The sequence below is a fragment of the Triturus cristatus genome, chromosome 8, assembly GCF_964204655.1.
Source record: "Triturus cristatus chromosome 8, aTriCri1.1, whole genome shotgun sequence".
In the NCBI taxonomy this organism is placed as follows: Eukaryota; Metazoa; Chordata; class Amphibia; order Caudata; family Salamandridae; genus Triturus; species Triturus cristatus.
In genome coordinates, this window is record NC_140591.1 from 934,515,835 (window position 1) to 934,543,449 (window position 27,615).

A 27,615-nucleotide genomic window follows, 5' to 3' on the forward strand; every position below is an offset into this window, starting at 1 on the left:
TTTTAGCCAAGTACCTCTTTCTCATTATCATTCTATGAGGTTAGTGCTAACCTCTGCTTTTTACCCATTGTTAGCATTTGCGATGAGATCTGTAAGGCCCTTGAAGAGTACATGTTTTTTCCAAAACTGCCTCACCGTCCCGCTACAGACTTTGTCTCCTATTTTTCCCCACAACCAGCCATTAAAGAATGGTTACATGGACCCTTCAGCAAGCGAGCACGTTGGTAGTAGCCTAGTGACATTTTCCTGTGCCTTCTTACCATAGGACACCTCACAAACCAGCATATAAGGTCTCTGTTGGTCCTTTAACCAGCGTGACTCTCGACCCTGTGCCCTGCAGCAAAGTGCTATTTACCTATTGCTTGCCTCCAGCTCAAGAGTCTCCTCTTCTTTCCTGCTTCTGTTGCCATCAGGGATAAACTGTTTCAACCCTTCAACCAACTCTTCTTCATCTCTCCTTCTGTGAAGCCTCTGACCGCAGGTCTGTAGTATCAGTATTCTCCTTGTAACTGCTGAATAATTTGTACACCAGCCCATACTTCTGTGGACTGCAGAAGAGCCATACTTCTTATGCCTCGATTCATAGCCTCGTTATTATACAGGCTCTATTCCTCCTCCCTCCAAGAATGAACTGATTATACCAACTGTTGCCTCATTCTACCTGTGGCACAGCCTTTGTCATGTTATTGTCACCTTCTACCTTTCCATAGGCACTTACCAACCCTTTGTCCTAAATGTGTGACATCCTAGTGCAACCTTCCCAGATCCGTTGCCTGGCCCAATGTCTATCTAGGCCACAGTGGGATTGAAAGAAATTAGAGTTTTGAGTGGACCGTGCAAGATTCCACTATGAGTGATCATAGACTTTGGCTGAGTCTCTACAAACCAGTGGAGCGCCCCCTAGTCGTAATGTGTGTTGGTCTTTTGCTGCAGTTTATGGTTCCAAATAGGAGTGGTGTAGACCTATTTCTGGCCGTTCCATTGTTGCAGCCACTTCAGAAATCCAGTGTCCTTCAATCTGTAGGACAGAAGGCACTTTAGGATGTTGACAAGTTTGTGTATTTTGATTCATATTCTCCCAGTTATTTAATGTTGAAAATGTGCATTGGTTCAAACAGGCCAATATGTGCTGCTGCGCCCTTCCCAATAAATCTTTCTTCATATGATACATTATCGTTATTATTTCTACAGTATTTACGGCACTTAAGTCAAAATAGTTTCAAGATAATTAGTAAGATACAGAGCGAGTGTGCAGCATCCTGCAACATAGTTCTAGAAATCATTCATGAAACAGATTAAAAACACATATCAAAAGACTTAGTAACCTAACTAAATAGACTATCAGTCTTAAAGATACACACTCATACATAAAGAAAACGTAATATCGACATAGGAAAATTGTGTGCAAGGTAACAAGATATTTTTTGAGGATCTGCTCTTCTGAACGATATTTTGTGGGCAATAATTGTCATCTGTATGTTTTATTTATCTCATCTCTGTTTTGATAAAGCTGTTCAGTATAGAAGGATTTGCAGATCAAGAGCAGTCCTGCATTATTTAATGTCCTTCGGTTCTCTGGCCGCTAGGCAATCCGCCTATTATTCCATGCTCATAATCCCATGCTCTAGGAGAATTGGGTAGCTGGTTCACCTATGCAAAAATCATCCAGGATATTCATAACTGGTTGTAGATCAGTGATCGACTCTTGCGTTTTTGAATTTGTCGAGATTAAGAAAGAAATATTCATTGAATATGCAGCTGCGAGAAACACATGGGTATGTGACTAGTGATGGTTTATACATGTCCATTTCATTCCATTCTTCCCACAAATTGGGGAGAAGGATGTGCTTTTCAGTTCAGTTCATAAACGTCATTCGGATAAACATTTGTATCCATAAAAGTACAAAATAGTAAAAAGAAATGAGTGACAAAAGAAGAGTAACAGTAAATGCTATTAAAAAATGTCAGTTATAAAACAGTGTTACAGGTTGAAGTTGTAAATAAAACGGAAGATTCATTATCAGCGATTTATAAATGTATCCATTCATGACTTATAAACTCAAAGCTTGAGCATTGTCTTACGTGCCCGAGTAGCAATTCTCAGAAATGTACTTATACGAAAAACAAGCTCTTCATCGGTCAAGGCAAGTATACTTAAAAAGGCAGAATTCAAGCTAATAGGCCTACTCCTATTAAAAAAAAGGGTAAAGAAACCCCTTGCTGTATTTCATGTAATATTTCAGAAAAACAAAAAATGTGAGGTTGATTGGCCACTCACCACGTCACAGGGACAGGGTGCTAAATCAATTTTCGAATGGTAGCCAAGAGGAAAACACAATGCAAATTTAACTGTCATTGCTCTCAAGCAGAATAGAAGGCTCCTTTCCCAGTAACTCATAGGTAAAATAAGATAATTTGGTAGAGGGTGGCAGTGCCGCTCAAGAGACATATAACTAGAAACAAAGGGTTTCTTCGATTCCAGCGCAAATCTTTCTGTACTATATAACAACTAGAAGGCGCTTCTGAGTTCTTTTTTATGCAGAGTTTCAGCTTTGCTGGGTTTTAAGAAGATACAAACTTTATTGATACTGCATAAACTCTGATATACTCGAGATAGCCAGGGAATGTCCATCCCCTTCTCACACTTAAAACAGTCGGTAATAAAAGTCGCTGCCTCGTTCTTCCAGACCGATAACCAGAAAAGGGCTGGACGAGCACGTATAAAATCAGTTATATAATTTAGGTTTAATTCTTTGTGGCAAATATATTGTGGGGAGGAGATTGGAATGCCCAGAAGTTTCCTGCAAAATCTGTTTTCTTCCTGCTGGATGCAGGAACTGTTTGCAGTACCCCAAATCTCTGCTCCATAAGTAGCCACTGGAACACATTGTAGTTTAAAAAAAATGTAAATAGATAAAATGGCACCTGAGTTCTTTGGACGGGGAAAACTGAAAATCGAATTGCTGGTCTTTGAGAACTTGCTCCTGGAATGGGTGAGATGCTCAGTCCAGGAGCCGTTCGCAACAAAAACCACCCCAAGGTAGGGGAATTTACAGGTGCTTATCAATTTTTGACTACCAACAGCAATAGAGCTGAGCTGGCGTTTCCGAAGGCCACAGGACATTAAAAATGATTTATTAAAATTAACTCTTAGTTCCAGACTATCCATATATTTAACAAAAGACTGTACTAGAATACGCAGAGAATTTGGGGTGCGGCATATAAGAACCGCATCATCTGCGTATAATAGCACAGGTAGCGGTTTCCCATTAATCATAGAGACGTCTTGGGTCATGGATACTAGTGATTTGTTCAATCCATTAATATAAATGATAAAAAGAAGAGGGGCCAAGACACATCTCTGTCTGACCCCCCCCCCCTTCCGACCTTAATGGGTCCTGAAACCTCCCCGCCTCTGCCAATCCTCACTTGTGCCTGAAGGTCTTTGTGTAGATATGCCAAGAAATGGACCAAAGGCTCATCTAGACCATAGGCCAACAGGATAGCCCACAGCTTTGATCTGTTAACAAGGTCAAAACCTGAGGACAAATCCATGAAGGCCAAATAGACTGGAGAGTTCCGTGCAATGGTATATTTCCCAATTACAAGGCTAAGGTTGAGACATTGTTCGTTAGTGCCAACCTTACTGCGGAAGCCTAGCTGGCAGAGCTCTAACATGCTACATTCCTCTGACCATTCCAGGATCTTATTATATAAAACTCTGCCCAATATTTTAAGGGTATTATCGATCAATGAAATAGGCCTATAATTACTGGGCTGCGACCGATCCTCCTTTTTAAATATTGGGACAATAATACTCTTTGCCCAGGTGTCAGGTAACGGAGCATACATTAGGTTATTGAAGACATTCAGAAGAAGTGGTGCCCAAAAGTCCGGTTTCCATTTGAGAAGGTCTATTGGTAGCCCGTCAGGGCCGGGGGCCTTATTCCCAATGCTCTGGTGGATTTCTTCTACTTCGGAGAGTGTTATCTGAATACTGGTAAATGAACCATATTCATACTGTTCGGTCTCCGATAGGGGGGTGGCATAGATTTTAGAAAAGTGGGTTTCCCAGGATTGGCTAGAAATAGTGCAGCTAATGGGAGTTAATAGCTTTCCCATGGATCGGAGATTCCTTACAGCAGGCCAAAATTATTTACCCTTTTTGTCAATTGCAGCCTGCGATAGGGTTTCCCAGCGGTCACTTAAGAGTACTCCCTTCCGATTGTTAACTGCTGTATTGTACTTCTGCCTAGCCAGTTTCACATCTGGAGCACACCTAGGTTCAATTGACCACACCCTACGCAGATTCCTATTAGCCAGTGAACATTCATCGTCAAACCATCTAGGGCCCTGCTTTCTCAGAGGTGCAGGCTTCGACAGAAGGGTTTTAACAGCCAGACAGAGTTTAGAAAAATCATGAACTACCTCTGGATACGGGGTTTGAAATGACAAACCGGAATTAATGAGGGGCAAGTGGTCCTTAGCTAGTGACTTAAACAAATTCCCATTGTCAATGCCCCTCCAAATTAATCTTAAATTGTCAGTCGAAGGCATTAAGTCTCTAGCCCCGCATTTAGATGAAAACGCAGGTCGCGAAGCCAATCTCAATGCTATTTTGATAGGGTTGTGATCCCCATGGATAGTAGCAACAACCTCTGCGGTAATTAAGTAATCCATGAGCGAGGGAGAGATAAAAACAAAATCTATTGTGAACGAGTAGCCCCTGCCTCTGAATGTCGGATGGTGATTATTAGTCGCGTGTAAAATACCCATCTGATCCATGACATTAACCAGGTTATGGGACCTCAAAAACACTGCAAGCTCTACACCCCTACGGGAAGAAGGACCTAAATTATAGGGCTATGCACCAAAATGCATATCATTTAAGTTTGCATTAAAATCTCCTCCTAGAATAATCCCAGTAGTATTGCCCGAACATTGCTGATAGTCTAAATTAGAGATAAAATCAAAAAGCTCAATAAAATTCTTGTTGGGAATGGATAAGAAATCATTATTGTAAACATTTACCAAATAAAAGGAAACTCTTCTCTTGTAAAGTACAATTTGACTTATAAAAATAACCCAAAGGGAGCACACTAATGTGGGTGTTTTGCATGGGGGATTGCTCGGAGAGGCTCAGTAAATGGCGAACCGCATGGGGTCTGTGGAAATGAAGGACAACACAATCGCCATTTATGTCCTTGGCAGAATGACCAACCCACCCTACTCTTCTAGCCATAAGGATGTCGTTCATGTTGGAGGGATGGAACCCCTTGTGTTTGCAAAGTCAGTCTACGGACTTGTTGCACAAATCTGCCCAGGATTCCCTTTGATCGCCAGCTAATTCGGGAACCCCAGCCAAAACTAACACATAGGGACAGGAGGCAGGGGGTAGACTTAGCACGTCGGTATTTGGTCTCATTTCAAGGAACGGGGTAACCCAAAAATGGTCAAGGACCTGGGTAATGTTCGATACAAAAGACAGTGGTCCTGGACCTATATTTCAACTCAGTCAATGATTATGACTTAGCATGTTTATAAATTAAGTACACAACATGAAATTAAAAAGTGCAAGACAGACCACATTCTGGATCACCATCTATTTATTAGAATCAATTGGTGAAACCCAAAACAGTATTCAATTCAATTGGCAGTTAGGAAAGGGGTTGCTCCAGGGGGAGACGTGCAGAAGACAGGGTGCTCAAGAGTGAAGTGATAGAAGTGGATTTTTCCACAGAAATACGTAAGAGACTTAAAATGTCAAAGCATAACACAGAAGGACTGGTTGTAAATCACCGTCCTAGAGTTGCCTGGCCAAGATAACACAGTAATATATTTAATTTCAGAATGAAAATCAATTCCAAAGTGGCACGTGGGATTAGGGCTCAGGGTCCAGACAGAATTAACAGGGCGTCGACATTTCGATCCGATTTGTAGCCAAAAGGGGGTGGGGGGGTTTATTCCTCGGCCTTGCGGATCTTCATCAGGACTGTGCGGGGCATCCCATTATTTAAACGGGAAGGAATGGGGTCCGTGGTTCCTGTTAAAGAATCCAACAGAAATGGGATACGTTTCTCCAGCGTAATCTTAAAGATAATGAATTGGATCTGCCCCCGTGGCGTCAAAATACTTGCTGCAATTCCATGTCAATTCCATGTCAAAAAAGTGAACATTAATTGAAAGATTCCGGGGGTACGCGCTTCATCAATGCGACCGTCTCCGTGTACGTGAGACTGCCTAATGATTTGGTCTCAAGCAGGCGTTCCTAGGTCAATTCGGAATATCCCTGTTTAAACGTATATCACTTGCAGGGGCACTGGGACGTGAGTGAGTGAGACGGCTTCTTCCTGAGGCTAGGTTAGAATTATCTGTCTTTTCTAAAGGGACACCCTGTCTCTCCCTTTGTTCGCTATGGGGGTTTAGGCCAGGGAATACATTTATATTGCTGCAATTTGTGTGCGGGATAGCGGGAATAATATTTTTATGAAAGACAGAGCTGGGATGTGGCTCTTGCCCAAATGTGTTACTCATAGAGGATGGAAGTATTCCACCCCTACCAATGTTTTGAACAGAGTTCACGTTCCTGCCCATTAGGTTAACCAATTCAGAGTTCAAACATTCCATTTTCCCCCACAGTAAATTAAAGTTCATATAAGTTACATTATTAATGTGAGCCAAGGCATTTTCAATAGGTTTCAGTGTGGACGAGGCAACAACATTGTCTCCCACAACACCTATATTAGTGTCATTACGGACCGGGTTGAGAGAAGCATCAGTCTGTGTGCCCACTGAAACAGTGCAAGTATCCACCAGATTTGTTACATTATTAGCGGGTTGACAACCTTTGGGATTTTTAGACTTAGTCATCCCTGCAGGTTGTGTTTTCACTTTAGCGTTCCTTTCAGGGCATGCCGCACGTGCTCTAGTGTTGATGCCAAGTGCATCAGGGACATCCATATTAGGGGCTCCCGGGCTTGGCGATGATGAATCTAAGGAAACAGAGCATACTTCCGTTAGGAGTGATTTATGGGGGGTTTCACATGTTACACTATCAGTGATCAAGCCGCCTAATGATAGACGGGAGTGTAATGTTACAGGGTCCATGGACAGGCGTCGCTCTGTCAGTTCGATTTCGTGGGTCAGCAGGGACTCTGCCCTCACAATAAAAGCATCTAATGTCCTGGCTACTCCTTTGCGTTTCCTCGTCATTCCAAGGACTCAAGGCGGTCCAGTTATAACACTGCAACATGGCACAATGACAAGCAATGTATGACAATTCGGGTTGTATTACCTTGGAACACGGGTGTAGGGGTTGTTTCCTCAATGAATATCAGAGGGGTGGCCCAGCCCAACCTCTTCCGCCCCCTGACGGGCACAGACAGGCCCGCCCTTGGCCCAGGCTTTGCCTGGCATGCGCTTGCGCACGTCCCGCTAAGCGGGTGCCGCGAGGTATGTTATAGCCTTCCCCCTGCACAGGTGCGGTGCGTTGATGGCAGCAGGGCATCCTGGGACTTGCAGTCTCCCTCAGTAGGTCACAGCATCCTCCTCCAGCGAAGCGGCTGTGCTTTTTAGTGGAGCATACCTATTCACACTAAGAGAGACCTAAGTTTCAACCCATCCATGTTCAAATCAGTCTTGACCTTACTCAAATAGGGAGTCTGGTCCTGGGTTCCTAGTGTTCAGTTCAGGAAGGACCTGGCCTGGGAATTCGGGCTGGACTGTTCCTATTTGGAGCAATTTTAAGATTGATTTGCATATGTTTGGATTCAACCTGAGGTGGCATGGTGGGCAAAAGAGCAAAGGGTTGAAATGCATTCCAAGCAATTGCCAGAGGTTAGGCTTATTGAAAGCATTCCTCCCATAATGTTTTGTGTGTTTGATATAGCTCCCTAATTGTCAAGGCCATACCTGACGAGCCCCAGTCAGGGAGAAACTTGTGTTTGGTTGCATGTGTTCGGGTTCTGGGAGTACCGGGGCCTAGCAGTTCAGGCTGGATTGTTCCTATTGGAGCAGGGTCAAAATGTATTTGAATGTGGCTGGATTCAAACTTAAGTGGCATGGTGGGGAAAATACCAATGGGTTGGAAGGCAACCATGAGCGATTGCCAGTGGTTAGAAATATTGCAAGCATTTCTCCCATCACATGGTCCATGTGGATCCTTTCAAGACACATTGGTTGGTAGAACAGTCTATTACCTTACAATGGCTGTAGACCTTGCAATGAATCCTTCAATCCTTCCCTGTCTAACCTATGCCAAAATATTTGAAGAAGTTACCAGCAATCTATGAATGAAATGGACTTAACATGCATTCAAGATTACTGTAGAATAGTTTATTACCTTGCGTCTAGCAGAACTGACTGGTCCCATTAAGAACTTCAACATATTTGAGTGTGTGATAGATGATACAGCAAAACCTTAACATGTTTGCATAATGTGAAGTCAAATAAAAACAGCTCCTTTCCTCTCCATCAACGCTGGTATCTACTCCAGTGGTCATTTTATATATTTCATGGGGAATAGTGATAATGTAAGTTGTTAAATTTAGGCATTTATGGATACTTTTGTATGCTGTGCAATCGGTAATCCTGGTTTGAAAGATTGCCAGCCCATCATCAACACTGCCAGGGGTTCCAGGATCTTTAGTAAGCATGAGATGGTACATTTTACATTGTACAGTAAGAGGATTAGATGTTAATCTCGCTCTATAAAAAAAATGCAGGTGTTTTCGCAAATAAATTAAATCTTCCTTCAAATTGAAGAAAATTGACTAGTGAAGGTTTGTATAAAATGTTAGAAAATTCTACAGCAACTAAATGCACAAAGTGTAACCTGTAAATGTTGCTTGTGAAATGTAGTCTTTCCAAACGCATGCTTACTACATCGATTTGGAAATGTAGTCATATATGTAATGTACACATTTGTTGCTGCCTACTCACATATTGCATACCAAATGAGTGCATAGATTATTCTATGGATGTGCATGCATTACAATAATTTCTAGGCAAGTGTTCTACCATGAGAAAAGGTATTTTCAGTCGCGCTTTTAGAATTTTGTCGTGTGGGACAGAAATCGCGATGCAGATATTTTTTTTTTCTTTATGGTTTTTTGTTTTTAAACATTTCTGATGTTTTTCACAGTGGGTGGTGTTCGGCAATTCTTTCTTTATCGAAGTTACTGTTGTAAAGCAGCCGCGGTCCATGCAGGTAACAGCGGTGGGGCGGTGAGCCCGTTGGGGGGTGGTGGGGGAGGGAATTTCAAGAGACTATGCAGACGGAACATTGAATAAATAAATAATTTTCCCTCAGCTTCGTCCCTCGAAATCCCCCCCACCGCTGTTACCTGCACGGACCACGGCTGTTGTAAAGTTACTCTCATCCTCTTTGCACTCTGTACTTTTCACATACATAGATGTTTTCCCTGAAGCTTTTATCCCATTTCTTCATCTCGCCCAGTCCATCAAAACTTTGTACATTGTGTTGAGTATTCTTTTTTTTTTTTTTGGCTTAACTCTATTCTTAATAACTATGAGGTAGATGACAGGCCGCAGATAGTTGTTGTAAATTGCACACCAACTGTTTGCGCCCTGTCCTTCCTTTTGCTATGTGACCTATGTACTAATACATTGCATCGCAAAATCTCCAGTTGTAAGGGTCGCAGAACGACCCACCTATGTTAATTAGGGAGTTCTCTAATTGCAACACTCTGTGACAGGCTACAAGCACAGGGATGGTGCCTGCAGGGAACAGCATTCCCAAACAAGAAACGGTTTTATTTGAAAACAGCCAATGTTCCTTAATTGAATCGGAGCTTCTGTGAGAATAGGCCGTGGTAAACTGGACCACTGTTCACTCCAAAACTGTTGATACCATTCAAAAAGGAGAATACATCCCCTTTGTGATTTAATTCCCAACCCCTTTGAGGTGTCAGTAACTGATCAATGGTTGGCCAACTCTCAAAATGGGTTTAATACATACAAATACATACCTAAAATACATTTCGCGTTCTAAAAACCTGTGATTTTGCCATTCACAAACTTTGTGGGTGCAAAATGGCTAAATAGATTTTCGTCCTGAAATTGTTGACTCGCTGTGTGCATGATTTTGTGTCTACCCAAGACTGTACTTGGATTCGAAGTTTCTCACATTCACAAAATCTAATTTAATTCTGCTCTGCTATCATTGCATTTGCAGTCGACATATATTTGCTTTCAAGAATTATAAAATAAACGTGAGCTGTATGTAGCATATATTTCTTGTCAAATAAGCTTCATAATTATTTTTCTTTTTTTGTTGTCCTTTTCATACAGTGGATTTGCTGGGTCTGTCTGCAGTTTGCGATGCCTTGGACCAGCACAACCTCAAACAGAATGACCAGCTAATGGACATCCTGCAGATCATTAACTGCTTAACCACCATCTACGATCGGCTGGAGCAGGAGCACAACACCCTGGTCAATGTACCCCTCTGCGTGGACATGTGCCTCAACTGGCTGCTGAACGTCTATGACACGTAGGTCCCGCCCACCGCCGGCGGCAGCGCGGGACAGGGAGCTGTCACCTTCCTTGCAGGATGAATTGCTAGAGGCGGAAAGCTGCTGGTCAAAGTGCGGGTTTCATAAAGCTAAATGGCTTAATGGTTGCACTTAACGGGATCGATACAGCCTGGGGTTAGGGTTTGCCGGGTGGGGCCTTAGATCAGGCTGCGAAAGAAGAAGCATCATTATATCGAACATTTTGAAACACTAGGTGCAGCGCGATCAGATAATTAGAGGTTTGCAGTCTTCCTTTTTAGGTCTCGCCTGACCCAGCGCATGCGCTGGTCTGGTTAGGTCTCGCCTGACCCAGCGCATGCGCTGGCCTGGCGAGACTTATTGAGAGGGCTCCAAAAAGTGCTACCAGGCCAGCCTAGAGCTACAGTGCATGTGCGCGCGCGCGCCGCGCTTTACCGCGATTACTTTCACTTTCGCGGCCGCTTTGATGTTTGATCGCGATCACTTTAACTTTAGTTATGCAACTGTTGCATGGCTAAACACTTATAAGGTCCCAAAGGCGAGACCTATTGGCTATGCCAATGCTTGTTTGCGTTATTGACAGCATCAGAGAACTCCGAATGTGCTTGTCCAGTGTCCTCTGTGTTCATAGTAAACAGTTGCAAGGGTTGTCAAGAGGCACCGATGCTCATTTAGTGCCTGTGTACTTTGTGCCATAAAGCCCAGCCTTTTCTGTCCCATTTCACCCTCTGTGAGGTATAATCCACACTAGACATTAACACAAAACCAGCAAGTCTTATTCATCTTTGTTCGGTGTCAGTGGAGGTTGTGATTCTTTTATCAGCCTAATTTAAAAATTATACAAATATCTTCCAGCAGATTAACTTTTATAGTCTCGCCAATTTCGTTTCCCACTGCTGAGCTTCCTTTTAGTATGGGATGTAACATTTGTAGTGCATGCGCCTGGCATCCAGAAAATGGATTTTCTGGCAACAGCAGTACCATATCCGGTTTGAAAGAGACTTTAATTCATGAATTGTTATGTGTTCCAAATCTCCAAGATGAGGATCAATTTTGCCCTTGTCAAGGAACCTACAAAGACAGTACTTGTTAGGATTTATGTAGAAGAAGAATATTGTTCATTTTCTAAAAAAAAGATTAGTATTTGGAGTTGCATGCCTGGTTCTTCTACATTTATTAGCCCTGCCATTTCATGCTCACAGTATAAAGCCAACACGTCGCCTCTTTTTTTTTTTTGTCCACAGTTTTTGAGTCTGTACATCAACTCCACAGATACCCAAAAATGAACCATAGGACTGGCTGACATGAAAAATGTTCCCGAGTTGCAATTGTTACTTGAGTGCTTCCTTGGTGTGCATGTCTAGGAGCTGATGGCTGCTCTCAATCCATATTTACCAAGAAAGTATTGATGCTTATTCTCTGGTTAAGGATGCACATTGTCCTTGGCTCTGCACTTGAAACATGCAGGCGTCAACTATTTCCATACATTTTAAATTAATATTTTTTAAAATAATTTAAATTCCCCCCCCCCCCCCACAGAAGTACTGGTTAACCCATTCAATATCACCTGATGATGGACAGCATTTCATCCCCAGTTGGTACCCTCCTCCCCCCATGTCAATGACAACAGAAACATTAAAGTATACAAAAAACTGATGGACTGAATGCTTTAATTTATCACTTTCACTGGTAATTAGTCGCAGACGCATTCCAGTTCATCTTAACTTTGAGCACCATGCCACCTTAGTTTGGACCCATGCAAGTCAGTCATGGCCCTGATGGACTGGGATACAGGCCTCAGTAATTACCAGTGGCCGAGATTAATTCAAGCATCCCATCCATTACCTTTTGTATACTTCGGAATAGCAACTTAAAGTCATTGACTTTTGAATTCTGTTCAGTGGGCCGCATGAAAAATGTTTGGAGGTGTTTTGTCAGGTTCCTTCTGAGACAGTGTCCACTTCCGAAGGCAAAGCTAATTTCACAATATTACTTTTCACTAATATCAAAAAATCCAGACATTCCTCTCTGAGATTTGTTTTGAATGGAAAGAGATTACCTTGATTGGTCTACCAACTTTGTATGTAATCAAAATACATGTATTCCATATTGCTAATTAGAATACTAAAGAAGGAAACACCCCATAGACTTTGATATATGTTACCCAATACTTTGTGTTGAATTTAAAGGGGTGATTCGCCCACAGAGGTTTTCTTCCCAGTTATCCATTGAAGACCAATAGCCTGTTCCCATCTGGGTGGTGTGCCTAAACTCCTGCAGTCATTTTTTTTATTTTAATTTTAAAGGAAACTCTCTCTCATTCCTCCTGCTGGTGACTGCACCTTGTTCTCTCACTGAAATATTTGCGCTCTCCTGCCTCCCTTACATGAAAATGTGAAGGAGAGAGTCCAGAGGGGATGAAGTGGGCACAATTCTTAGTCAGATTACGTGGCTGCAATCAAGAGCACTCTTAAGGCAGAAACGACCTCTTGCAGCCTGACGGTGGTCTCTGTATATAGAGAAATTGCTCTCTTGGTGACCTCGCAATGATTTGAAAAACCTGGTCCAGTTGAAGAAAGGGTTTGAGGAAAATCATTTCGAGTGAATTTAACAACATCAGGTGAGATTAAAGATGAGTCATTCCTCCTGGCTGCATTAGATAAAATTAAGTAATTTTTGTTTCCGAATAAATGGCCTGGGTGTGCGACAACTTGATTATGCTTGAGCGGATCAGATGATCTGTTATCTTCCCTGTGGTTTTGTATTTAGAACTGTTGGAGGTTTTTCTTTGCTTCTCCATGCTGATCCACACAGCCGTTTCTTATCAGTGTTCCAGTCATGCAGCCATCAGAAAATACTGGAGAAACAAACTTCTCTATTAAAACACAACTGATCCGTGAAAATATCAGAACTTTAGGAAATCGGGCATAAGCTCCGACAGCACTATGCAGATATAGAAATGCTAGTTTATGCTCCAGGAACAGTCACTTGATCTTTGAAAATTCCTTTTACTCAAAAGCACATAGTCAAGTCGTCCAGCTGGAAGAAGTTTTTTGTTGTAAAGCTGTGAAAATAAAATAAAGGCTTTGGCTGAGCTTTGTGAAATAGCCATTTGAAATGCACTTGTTTAAATGTAAAGAAGTCAGTACTTAATTTGTCTCGGTGTTTGCTGGTGCTCGGCACCAGCACATCATTATAAACACCATCACTTAATTATGATAGTCCACCACTTGGTGGCACTCTGTCCTGTTTTTAAGAGCAGCAAAGTGATTCCAAGTTGCATATACTTAAAAGATCATAAGGAACTAGCACAGCTAGTCCATACTTTTCTTTCTTAATTTTTTTCTTAATTTTTTTCTTGTACATTAGTATTCACAAACATTTGTAATACATTCAGATATTACATGTACACGTAGTTTTAAAGTGGTGATCGTCAGTATGAAGTGCAGATGCTGCTACAGGAACTGTTCATGCTCTCTACTGTGCGAAAGCCAATTTCAGCATCCGTGTGGCATCCTTAATGATATCATTGAGAGTAATGAAGAGAAACATGAAAGAACCCAAAAACAGTGTGGAACATGGGGGAATTGATGAGCGATTCCAAACGGGAACTGGCCTTAACTAGGCATAGAGTAGATAAGATCATCTGGTGAACACTAGCGTTAGTGGGCGTACACTTCAATAGTATGTTTGCAGGGAGCGCAATACTGCGCAATACTGCTGCTGGCCATCTGCATGAAGGGAATGGCCCGGAAAGAGACCCCTTGCCAGCAGGCAGATGGCAAGCTGCTAAAGGGCCTTAGTGCAGGAAAGGGTCGAAACATGGTCTAGTGCATATTACAGGTGTTGAATGTAAGACGTTTCAGCTACCATTAGATTGTGTGGAGTGTGCTCTACGGGGGTAGGTTGTTGTCGTCTCGAATTTGGTGACTAGTCCATACTAACAAGCAACTTTGGAGCCCTGTAGCTTCCTCATGCCTGAGAACCTTTCCTTCAGCTTTGGCGAACAATAGTACCAAGCTGCGCCATCCAACTGGTGATGGGGGGGCGCTGGTTTTCCAGCAGCTAATAATACAGTGTATGGCCACTAGCGGGGTAAGTCCAGATAGCGAGGCTATTGTTTAGGACAATTAAATATGCCGAGTGCGCACACCTCCCAGCTGTACAAGTTGTTGAAGCCAAACAGTTCAGAGAGCTGCACTGTTATTGTCATCCAGAAATTAGTCCGTACAGGGCATTTCCAGAGCATGTGTCACAGGTCTTCAGTTGCACACCTGCATCTAGACCCGGAGGCATCCTCCCCCGGTAAGATGCAGTTAATCTTTGCTGGGATAAGGCAGGCTTCGTGCAAGACATAAAACCTGATACGTTTATATCTAGCATTTCTAGACAGAGTAGCGGGGAGAGCTAGTGCGTGATCCCATTCAGCATCATTGAATTCTCTACCAAGTTTTGCTTCCCATTTATCACGCAGGGTCTCCAGTGTTAACATATTTGTAGTAAGTGCTTTTGTTATCTTCATAATTAGGCGGTGCCCATGGTGTATATCAATTGTAGTACCTCATGGGGCAGAGGATCATCGCCTGAAATGCACCTGTCATGCTGCAAGATATGGGTCAGTGCATTATAGGTCAATAACTGGCCCTGTCAAACCTCCTATTGCTCAACAAGCTCCTTAAAGTTTAACGTGTCTTTCCTGAAGGGGGTCCCCAAGGCTTTCTATCCCATGGGTGTGCGAGTGGACGAGACCAGCGAGAGTCTCTGCCAGCTTGAGTAATGCGTGCCTGAGCGAGAAACTGCTGGTGCATACGTGAGCATCCTTTCCATGAGCTGTAGAGCTCGGCAGAAACACTTGTCGGTGATCCATATCTGCCGGGAGATGGGCAAATGGAGCAACCCACCGTTAAGAAGTACTGGAGCACTCTGGACAAGGGCAACTCTGCTCTTGCACTGTCATCCAAGCAGGCATCCAAGGCACAATGCCAAAGACGTGAGCTGTGAGGAAAGAAAGTAATGCTCAAAGTAAGGTGCTTTTACTTGGCCGGCAACTGTGGATCTTCGAAGTTTAGCTATGATCTCCCTGTGCCTGCCATCATGCCAGATCAGGTCACCCAGGGGAGTGTCTAAGGGATCTAAAAAACTTGGTAGCCCGATATAGCGTCAGATTAGTAAAGAAATAAAGCAAGCGGGGGAACATTGCTATCTTGGAAGGAGCGATCCTGCCCATTACTTAAAGCAACAACTTCCTCCAAAACGAAAGCTGGCCTAGAAGAGCTGAAACAGTTTGCATTAGATTGCAGTCCAGCAAGTCTTGATCAGTAAGATAGATGCAAATGGCTAGGTAGCAGAAGTAATGCTATTTGCCAGTGGAGTGTGCCATGACCCATGTCTTTTGTTTCCAAAGCTGGAGAGGAGAGTGGGAATAGGCAAGACTTTGACCAATTTACTTGTGCGCTGGACACCACGCGCAATTTCCTGAGGGCTGTCGCCACGGCATAGAGGTCCTTGGCTACCTTCATTAGGTATAGAGCATTTTATCAACATAAAGGGAGACTGCATGAGATCTGTCCCCCGGGCGACGCCTCATGTCTCCCCACCTCTGTGCAGACAGATATCCAGTGGCTCCATGGCAAGAGCAAAAAGTAATGGGTTAAGGGGCATCGCTTCCTCGTTCCCCTGCAAACGGCTATAGGATCCAAGGTGTAATGTCTCACACAAACCTGCGCTGATGGGCGCATGTGAAGTAGTTGAATCAATTTACGGATGTGCCTGCCCAACCCCAGATGTCACAGCAGCTTGAAGAGGTAGCTCCACCTAAGGCAGTCAAATGCTTTCTTCAAGTTGAGCACCAAACACACCGATCTGGGTAAGGGCAGAGGTGCAAACTCCATGATACAGTTTAGTCGCCAGATATTCAGGGAGGTGTTCCTCCCCGGCCGAAAGCCGTTCTGATGGGGTGAAGGAGTTGGAGGAGCAAAGGGAGCAATCTGCCCACTAAGACTGTTCAAGATCTTGTAGTCCGCATTGAGAATCGCCAGCGAGCTGTAGGACCCCCAGCTCAGTGAGCTCCCAGCCTAGTTTCTGTATGAGACCAATATAACTTTTTGCATCTTTGGGGGCAATGATCCTTCATTGGCTGCTGTTTCATACAGCTTTTATAGTTATAGGACAAAGAGGTCAGGGTAAGAGTGTTGGAACTCAAGGGGACCCTGTCCGGGCCAGGAGTTTTGCCGTGGGCGAGAGGTTTTGCCTAAGGTTAGGTAATGGATTGCCTCTTTTACTTTGCCAGTGGTAATGGCTTCTTCAAGACACGCTCTTTGCTCCTGAGAAATTCATGATAATTCAGTGTTGCCTGTTTAATGTGCTATTTCCTTAGGAGGGTGGTGCAACCCGGGGAAAAGAAGAGTGCCTGGTACTAGTTTGAGAAGGCCTTCTTTAGTTTGTGTGGAGTCAGGAGCATAGTGTCCGGAACGATCTTTGATGGAGGTGATTGAGCATTGAACACTCTCTTGTTGGGTGAGCCAGGCCAATACAGCGCCAGGTCTATCCGTCTCTGTGTGAGTCTGGACAGTGTAGGCCTTGTAATTGACGCAGTGCAAGCCAAAAGAGAAAGCCAAAGAGAAACCAAGATTCAGCTCAATAGCATCATTGGCAGTGAAGGAGAGAAATACTCAAATCCACAGAGACTCTGAGAAACACCTTCACAAAGGGATGTAGAGACCGGTTCACATATAGATAATTCTAGAGATGAATTAACGAATAGATATGACAGTCTACCACAAAGAGGCACAACGCACCAGCTGGAAGAAGTGCCCCAGCGACAGCCTCACACAAATTGATAGTGAAAACTACAAGCAGACACTCAAACACTCAGATCAAGGCCCAATGTTCCACCTGCGATTCTCGGGAGCTTCCAGGTTTTGGCCAGGAGCAGGGTGCTCAGGTCGTTGGTAGCTGGTGCGCAATGTAGTAGGGGTCCACTTGAAAGCACACTGTACAAGGGAACTTAAAGGTAAGTCTGGGGGGGTCCCACTCGAGGAAGCAGGTCACAAGGGCCTCAGGACCATGGGAGCACAACTGATTTGTCAGTACCCAGGCCGGGCGGGCTGGGTACAGAGCAGATAGATAAGCCGGGTGGTGTGCGTCAAGATGTCATCGCGGTCGGGTGCAGGCAGCTTAAGGAGTCGATTCCTCGACGGCTGGTCTACTCCCAAAGTGGGTCTCCGGGGTCTCGACGTCCCATGATGGGTGCTTGCTTTCGGGGCAGTTGGAGGCCGGATTGGACTCTTCATCTCGGTGAATGCTGTAAAGGGTCCGGTACCCCGGGTATCGTTGTGACATGGCTATGGTAGATCCTGGTGTTTCCACACTTCAAGGGGAGACAGATTTGATCCTCACGGGCTCATGTACCACTTTTGGTTTGAATGCTGCGTCAGTCACCGGACAGCAGCAAATCGGTAAAACTGTATTCTGAGGTTCACTGCCTGCAGCTGCAGGGGAAGAGTACCTCCACTGCAATGAGTTATTTGGCGATTTGTAGAAGGCTGGAGGAGCTCCAGGGTTCTTTGTAGGCCTCACAGTTGCAGGATGAGACAGTACACAACGATTGTTGAGTCCTTAAGGCAGCAGGTAGGGTTTGGTGCCAGTTTTCTTCAGCAGGGCTTCACGTTTCGGGACAACAGCTCTTCTTTGTCCTTTTCTTCTTTGTGTCCATCAAATCTCTGTTCAGGAATGGCACCTAAATACTAAATTTCGGGCCGTTAAGGGGAGATGACAGGTAGTATCCAAAGGGCTACCTGCCTCAGGGTGTGTACACCCTCTAATTCACAACTTCCTGTGGGAAGGGGCACTACCCTGATCCTAATTGGCTAATTCCTCCTCAAACCAAAAGGGAGAGAAATGAAAAGTGGGCACCACATCACCTGCCCCACCTTAGGAGTGGTGCTGGCTGAATGGGACCCACCTCCTAATTTAATACATTTTCTTCCTGTCCTCCTGCCAAATGTGGAGCAGGAAAGACGGGGGACGTCATCCTCCACTATCTGGAGATGCCTGGGTCACATTCCAAAGGCGACATCGCCTTTGGAGCTTCCCACCCTGGAAGTCCATCCTGGCCTGCACGAGGTGTGAAGCACCTCTGCCCAAAGCAGGCTTTGTTCCTGTCTTCTGAGAGTGTTTACTCGCATCACATGAGGTCAGAAACATGTGTGGTGGTGGCAGGTTGGCTAAGACTAATCAGAGACCACACCAGTTCTTGATAGGTTTTCTGGGGATCATCTGAAGGTTCTCATGTGTGCATTTATTAATAAATTCAACACTGGCATCAGTGAGGATGTATTGGTACCAAACATTGTAGGGTACAGTGAAGCTAAGTAACTTGTGATGCAGAGTATCCAGTTCATGTGCTCTCCATGGCTTCCCTGTGTATTTACAATATCAAAGAATGGACTTAGAAATTATAGGATCATATCTGCTCATGCAGATATGACCACACATGGACCATAGTGCAGCCTACCTTAGGGATGTAAGGTCTGCAGTCGGGGTGACTTACCTACACCTTATGCAGTGTCTGAGGGCATGGCACCAAGGGATGTGTGCCATTTTGACTCTTCAGTTTTCTCTGCACCAAGACATGCAGTCTGCATGGTCTTGGTGAGAGGTCCCTAGGTTGGCACAATTTGTGCTGCAACCCTAGTGGACCCTCTTCAGTCCTAAAGCCCTAGGTACAGAGGTACCATTTCCTAGGGACTTATAGGGGTTGCTGAAGTTGTGCCAATTGTGGTATTTTAGGGAAATAACACGAGTACTGGGAGCCTGGTTGGCAGGGACCCAGAACACCTCAGTCAAAGTTACATCAAAAAACAGGCAAAAAGTGTGTGTGGGGTGGGAGTACTGCAATAAGAACCCAGTTTCTCACAGTGTGCAAACCAAACTACATCCTCTGATGCATTTATTGGTATGAGCCCATCCTATTTGCATGATCAGTTCTCTTGTATAATCAATCCTATGCAATATGTTGAACTGTATTAATCTGAAGCCAGCTTCACCCTAGAGAAAAACCCAGAGAGGGAAAGATAATACAGACCGCCTAACTCACCAAAAATGAGAGAAATGCAGAAACATACACTTGACAGATACAAAAAGACAGCTTGCCATCAGGAGACTCTGCCTGAGGTCTGTAGACACCCTGATTCAGCAACAGATAATGAGCAAGGTACCCTAAGCCCCGAGAGGACCACAATAGCGCCCAAAGAGACAACCAGAAACAATGGTGGGGGCAATATTGGAAGGGGCACATGCTGCACTAAACCGCAGAGAGCGAAAAGTAGATGACCTCGGAGAGAGAAGTCCGAGAGAGACAAAACTGACGAGAAGACGTAAGCACTGTTCACAGGGAGTTCTATATGGGCTGCATCAGAAGCGTGACGTGACAGAAAGTTAAAGCACCTTTTCCAACAAACTGCATTTCAACCACTTTGCGTACAATATTTCTTTTCCCCAAAAAGTATCCTAAGCATTATACACAAGATTCAGTACTGGATCTAGAAGACCCATTGAAAGCATCAGTGAAGAGTGGACCAACATCTTGTTGGGTCTACTTTTCATCATTATTCTTGGAGAGAAGGGAAAGGGAACCAAGACCTGAGATGTGCCTGTATCCACTTGCCACTTAGGGCCCTACCACCCAGAGTAATATAACAGCCGCCACCCAGTTGGTTGTGTTTTTATATAATGAAGATCGTGATATTACAATTAAAGGGGCCATTCAGTGAAGAGAAAAGTCATGAACAGTAAACCACACTAAGCGTTCTAGATCTGTCCTTTGATATTGATAAAGCCGGCTCAGGTTTTGAGCTGTGTAATGACATTGTTCACTGGATCCCACCTGTAGGTTTAAAACGAAATGCTAAATTAGTAGCTGTTCTTTTTCTGTGCTATCTCTTTGACTGCCACGTACAATACGTGATGCGCGTAAAAATAATTTTGAAAAAATGGGCCACTCCTCTCACGACATAAGCAAACTCTTCAATCCAACACATCATCATGCTGAACACAAGTCAGTTTCTTGGAAGCAAAGCTTTAATAGATCCACCCTGTCAGTGCGGGTTTATGGTTCTCCCTGGGCTGCTATAAAATACACTTTGAGAGGCAGCTTCATTGAATGGATTTTTAATAGTCCTGCTTATTTTGAATGTGAAATTGTATCATGCAAGTAAAGATGATAATACCTTAGGGAAGAGCCAGTAGCAATGTAGAATGCCAATTAAAAGAGAAAACCAAACTCCCAAGCAAATCCTGTCTAAAGCAGATGACTAGGCTCTGTCAGTGATGTGTCTCTTCTTTGGTTCTTGTCCGTAGGGGTCGAACAGGAAGGATCCGGGTCCTGTCCTTCAAGACCGGCGTCGTTTCTCTGTGTAAAGCACATTTAGAAGATAAATATAGATGTAAGTAATTTCTCTTATATCCTCTCCATGTGTCCCCTTGCTTTTGAATGAGGAGGTGATAGAATCAGTGAAGAAATATACGTTAATGGAAAAAGTCATGCAATTTAATGTTTTGTGCACTCTGCTGATTGCAGTACTCGATGTATGGAATAGTGTTTTAAAAGAAGTCCTATGTAATTCACAACAGAAAGCATGTTTTTCTATGATGGGACCCAATTTGTGCCACAGTCGCAGGAAAAAACGGAAGACAAAAATATGCAATTTCTTTTATTTTCGACCACAGTTCTATCATTGACGCATCTCTCGGCTTTATATAGGCTTTTTCCTCACTGCTTCTTGGTATAGAGCAGTGGCTTGACTTCTACCATTGTTAACAGAACCGTTCCAGCAATGCGAATGAGACCTATTGCATTGCAAATGCTTTTTTTTGTAAAAGCACCCTATGATGTTCTTTCACTTTAATAGCGACTGCGCCCCTTTCTTGAGACTCGTCTATTCTAAGGAAAGGGGCGCGACTGGCTTTAACATGAAAACGCAGCATGGTGTGCTTGTAAACCAAAAAAAAGTTCCGAAATAGAAAAAAAGCCATGTGGCTGCATTCGGCGTGGCAAACTAACCAAAGGTGCGGCCCCCGAACGTATCAGTGTGGCGTGCCGTGCTATGATTTTTAAAAAGAAATAAAGCGCTTCAACAGCAGGCAGGTGAAAACCATTTCGCAAAAAATAGTGCTCGGAGGCTGTAATTAAAGTTCCCTAAGTAACACATGGGGGTTACAAGGCAGTACTAAGGAGAGACTACTAAGTCTTTTGACCAATAAAAAGCCACAGTTTACAAAGGACAATGACACAAGCCAATGAAAAATATGGGTGAAGCTTCAAGTTCATACCTGAATACAGCATGTCTCGCAGAGCAGTGCATGCTCTGTCCAGGCTCAACCTAAAAGAGGACACATCAGTATAAATTGCTCTTTGCTCTAGTTGTGTACTTAGTCTGTATTATTTCACCTAATGTTTGACACATTTACAGAGTAAAATACTTAGATAATTTATTTATTGTGTTACAAGAAACATATACCATTAAACAACAATCCATTTAAATCCCAATGCTCAATTAGCAAATAGTCCTCAAAAATCGCTCTGCTACATTATTCAGTATTTTAATTGACACATAATTTGCACAACATCACGGTCTGTTATTCAAATAGATTTATTCCAAACAGCCAACCTTGCTCAACCTGACACATCCCCAGGGGCGACTCCTCCGTGAGAGCGGAGGCGGGTCGCCCCACTGCCAAAAATGCCGACCAGGAAAGCTCCAGAGATGAAAAATAAAATGGTAATAAAGTTAGTTTATTACCATTTTATTTTTTCGTCCACCCATCCTGAACCGAGTGTCGGGACCGAGCAGGATCACTGCTGCTGAGTTGCAGCCGTGAGCTGCGCACTTCATTTTAAAGTGTGCATGCCTTCTTGGCTGGCTGTCTTGGTTCTGCTCTCATGCTGGTGAGAGCAGTCTCAGGATTGGTTAGGAGAAATCTCAGGCCTGTAACAAGGGAGAGAGCCTTTGGCAACCAGTGTAGCCTGAGGTTATTAGAACATTCTACACACTGAGTGCATACTTTTTTTTTTTTTTTAATAAACAGGGAGAAACAGAAAAACAAGTATTAGAGTGTTGGATTCGAAGGTCCGTATCGGCCATTAGTGGCCCAGAGCCACTTCATTGCCTTTGATGAAAATCTCAACATTCCAGTGTTTATAGTATATTTTTATACCCCAGCGGTGAAAAAATATTGCCTATGATTGCAGTCCACACAGTCTGTTATAATGCAATGCTTTCACCAAGCCTTTGTCTACTGTGAATTATTCGCATTATGTATTTTCCTACATGCAAAGAAGACTCGAGGATCATGCTACATTTTAAACTGATTATTGATTTGTCATCACAAAGGCGTTCAAGAGCATCTCAAGTGGACTGGACCTAGTAAAAGTAAATAGATGTTGGTTAGCTTTTAATTTCTTTATAGTTGATTAGTGTATGACCTGACGTATGACATCTCACTATGGAAAAAAACTCTGTTCTTGGCTTTCAAAAAGGGCCAACTCTCCGTCTCAGTATTGTTTGCCATTTAATTATACGTTTCCAAACTGATTAGGAACCTTGTCAATGTAATCTGGAATAAAACAATGAGGAAACGTAGGTCAATAGCGGCATTGTTACAGCTTTTTTTACCCTTATGCCTATTTTCCTGTGCTAAGGAATAGTTTGTCTACTGACTCTAGCAATGTAAACCCAAATCACGTTGATGATTGGTTTGCAGTGGAAAGATCCATACTCCTTGTAATGGGTTGTGAGGGAGTAGTATAGGCAACTACACAACTTTGACAATCTATATAGGGGTGTGAAATATGAAGATTGCTGAATGACTAGTCATCTAGAACTGGAAGCCCCTGAGGCTAAGAGAACATCAGAGGATGGCACAATGGCATGTTGCCCTACCACCTGTAAATAGGGTCAAAAGAGGGACACCTCCACAAGTTGTAGGAGTACATGTGCGCAACAAGAAATTTAGGACGTCTTTGTGAATAAGGCCCGTAGCAGACATTGGCTGAGTCAATTTCTTCATAAATCTGTATTTTAACTTTTACATTTGCCAAGTTATTTGATTGTCGTTTTTGATGTTGCCACTTTATCCGGTTGTTTAATTTATTGTTTACAAATGGATGTTTGCTGTGCGTAATTTTAAAGTTATAGTAAGAGTGACTATTACCTAGAGATTTCCATATTGCTTTCTAAACTCACAGCACCTTTTTGCTGCCTTTTCATTTTCCCCAAAACTTTAAAAATGTATTGCTTCAGTCACTTTTGCCTGTAAGTTCAAAAGCCTGTCATATCCCTGAGAAAAGCTACTTGCTAACTTCTCTCTTAAGCAACAGCTCAACCAATGGCACAGTGTTGGTAGGATGTCCATTTATCGTCTACCTTATTCGCCTTTTCCTTTCCATGATGCAAGCCCGTCATTGGCCCTTCTATTAAAGCGAAGGACTGGCGTACGTTTCCATGACCACACTCACTATCATTCCAGGAACCTCTGCTCCACTTAAAGCTTGGGCAGTTTGTGTGCTGCATGAATACAAGTTACATTTCATGTAGGAACATCCTCCCAGTTTGGTAGAGTAATACCTACAGAAGGCGCTTCCACCAGAATAATGTTTTCAGTATACCTTCTATAAGAATAATGTTCCCAGTGCTATTGTCAGAAGATCAGTGGCTCAGTAATGCCCGGCCAGGTGACTAAATATTCTATTATGTTCTGTTGCTGAGTAGCATGTGCAAGGATTCAACAGCATTTCATTTCTTGAGTTGTCCAGTCAACTCCATACTTATACTTGGGTGGTAAAGTCTGTCATGTTGTTGGTGTTGCAGGGTGGATTATTTTTGCAGATGGAAAATAAGTCTCATGGTCTCTGGTCTCATGGTCTCTGTCAATGCTACTTCCACCTTCACTCTTGCAGTCAAAGGCGAGCAGCATGAGGGTCTTGAATGCAGGCCTCGGGGGGCGGGGCTATACATCAATGAATCTGCTGTTTCAGAGGCTCACGCCCTGTAGCTGGAAATCCACTAGTGAGGTGTCCAAGGAGACACAGCATGCATTTTCACAGTCAAATGCGCCCTGAAAATGAGTGCCTTGTGTGAGTTCCTTGATGTCCTCAAAATCACCAATTAGAATTTAGTCCATTCGACTATAAATATCATCCGCATAGCCCCAAACTTGAGAACACCATGCACTACCAGCGTCAAGCTAGGCTTAACAGCTGGCATGCCCCATTATTGAGAACCATGCTTGAAGTAGAAACTGCTTCGAGACTCCAACCCCCACTTATTTGTCACGTTATTTTCAGGATACCATCATAGGATTTAGGCAGGACAAACTCAAGATGTTCCAGTTTTGCAGTGATTCTTCAAAATGTTGCGTGACCAGATATTTGTTTGGGTACTGGGACATTTTTGTTAATTTGTCAAAACCTCTAAGATGCTGTGGCTCTCAGGAGTTTCCAGGTGGCATCTACTTCTTGATTCCAATTTCTTTTGAGTTGGACTTGAAGACACTTGGATTCGATGACTTTTCTTAATTTCATGTTGCCGCTGCAGTAACTCCTATCGCATCTTTCCCACAGATTTGTTTAAACAAGTGGCAAGTTCCAGTGGGTTCTGTGACCAGCGCAGATTGGGCCTTCTCTTGCACGACTCCATCCAGATCCCCCGGCAGCTGGGAGAGGTGGCGTCCTTTGGCGGCAGCAACATTGAGCCCAGCGTTCGGAGCTGCTTCCAATTTGTAAGCAAATTGATTCTGTTTTCCTTCCAGTTTTGTTTTCTTCTTCTTCTTCCACCTGACTCCAGCGTTTCTATAGCTATGCATTTTTAATACAGTAAGGAAATAAATGGATATTACTTCCCTGCCTGGAATTGTTTACTAGAATTTCTCATTATAGTTCACTAATCTGCCGCCTTGGCCTGCCTTACTCCGAAGGCATCTTTTTCCTGCTTAATAAGTAGTGTGGCACACAGTGAGAACGGGGCTCTAGTAAATTAAAAGCCTTCAGACAGATGGTTTTTAAAGATTTATTTGCTTCATGATTAGCAATGGTGGTTTGAAGAAAAACGTTGCCTGATAAATAACCCCGGCCCTGGGGTGTATGGGGCTCACTATTACAACTGATTTATATTTAAAAGGGCAAGACAAGTTAGTTTCTCGGGTTAGTGGTATGTCTATGATTTTTTCCGAGCCTGTGTTTAAATTGTTATGGAAACGGAAAGGGCATTGGTTCATCACAGGATTACGAAGTAATAAATGTAGAGTTTACTTTTAGAAAACAAGCATGGGACATTGTAGGGTGAAAGAACTGATCGTTATAAAGCTGGCCGTTTTAACAAATATAATGTGTGTGTGTGTGTGTTTATATATATCTTTACAGTAGTTGTTCTTTCGCAATAGTAAAGTCACGCCACAGCGGCTTTAGCTCTGTTTGTGTTTTAAAATCCCAAAGTACTTCCATGTAAGTTATGCATGTTTTATGTCGTTCCTGTGCCTTGATCTGTCTTTATACGGGTCATCAAAGCAGGATGTGCATAGCTGCTAAGTTTTAAGTTTGCTTATGAGGGACATTTCCATGTTTTCAGTGTCCCTATGTGTGACGTTCAAACCCTTTTATGTTGGGCACTTTGAGCGACACTTTATTGTGAATAAGCCCTTATATTTAAAAAAAACTACTGCTTTTGTGCAATGTAATGATATGAAAATAGCCCTAAAACAGATGCAGCGCTGTCCACCGTGTGTAACTTCAAACCTCAGGGGGCTCGCGTGCAACTGTGATCTACATGGATGGGAAACCAGACTGTTCCTTGCCTGGATCACTTTGAACCCGCCTTTGACTCTTGTCCACACTCTGACTCGTTCTAGCATGGCGTGATTGGGACTTTAAGTTAAAATGTAAGACTTTCTGCCTGGAGATGGATAAATCTCAGTGTTCTGATTGGGCTAGGTGTTGTTTTTTTGCATTTTTTTCATTCCGCAGTATAGGGAAGAGAAATGCGATATGATGTTGTGGTAACATTTCGCCGATTGCCTACCACGGAAACAAAAAACAGTAGCTAGTCATCCTACCGTGAACCCCGAACTGTCTGGTTTGTGACAGTTCATAAAATTGCTGTGCCCACCGCTTTTATTGGATCATACATTTTTTGAGAAGTTTCGAAGGATTTTAATTTCTGTCACACCTTCCCCTATGTAGCACACTAGGACTTGTGATTAATTTTTACCCTCGTTTCATATTTAAGTCAGTAGGAGTGGTCAAATTCATTTTAGTCTAACGAAAATCAGTAAGGGGGCTCAACAGCATTTTAGTCTAACAAATGACGTAAAACGTGTCTTTCTTTGCACTGTATAAAGAGATGTACTGTTCATTGACCCTCGCTTGTGCACTCTTAAGCAGCTCCTGAATCTGTGGCCATATATGTTATTGGGACTTGGATGACTTTGCTCCAAGGGGAGGGTGGGGATCGGACCGGGAACAGCAGCCAGCCCTGACAGATTGCTGCTCGACTGGCCCTGGGAGCAGGGGGTGGGATTGGGATATAGGGGTGCTAGCAAGAAGCACTGCTCCTGCTTTAGTTATAGGGGGCCAAAATTGCATCACTGTGATGTAACCGCCCCCCACGGGCACAAAACCTGCCCCCATCCCTCTGGCCCACCGGGGCCCGCTACGGCCAGTCCAGCCTTGAGGATATGGGCAGGAGAAAGGCCTTTCACTGCAGTCTCCTCCACTCACTAGTAACAGTTACTACTACACTGTACAACAAAGGAGTGGGCCTCTAACAAAGTGTCCAAGGAACAGTGCAGACCAGGGAGGGCTAAGGCTGCCAGGCCTGCATGATATGGCACTGTAATTAAAAATACTTTGCATGTCAGTTACCTGAAAGCAGCACAGCTTACGCACACGGTCAGCTTACCTTTCTTGTAGGCGCAGCCTCCATTAGCAAGTGCCACACATTTACGTAATAATCTGCAGTCCTGTGGGGGATGCGAGGACATTACTATTAAGCATTATACTTGGTAGGGCTGGAAGTTCTGGTAACGTTCTAGAGCTTCTCCTGGGGCT

General features: G+C 43.5%; 1 protein-coding gene across 17 annotated transcripts in view; it reads left to right on the forward strand.

Moving 5' to 3' along the window:
* The window catches only part of DMD (dystrophin), a 7,596,173-nt gene that overhangs the window by 7,255,896 nt on the left and 312,662 nt on the right, over window positions 1–27,615 (forward strand). For all 17 annotated transcript variants that reach the window (XM_085622447.1, XM_085622454.1, XM_085622449.1 and 14 more), the window contains 3 exons: window positions 10,312–10,513; window positions 20,874–20,959; window positions 25,135–25,292. In XM_085622447.1, the coding sequence (XP_085478573.1) occupies window positions 10,312–10,513; window positions 20,874–20,959; window positions 25,135–25,292 (446 nt within the window). The remainder of the gene's footprint in view (window positions 1–10,311; window positions 10,514–20,873; window positions 20,960–25,134; window positions 25,293–27,615) is intronic.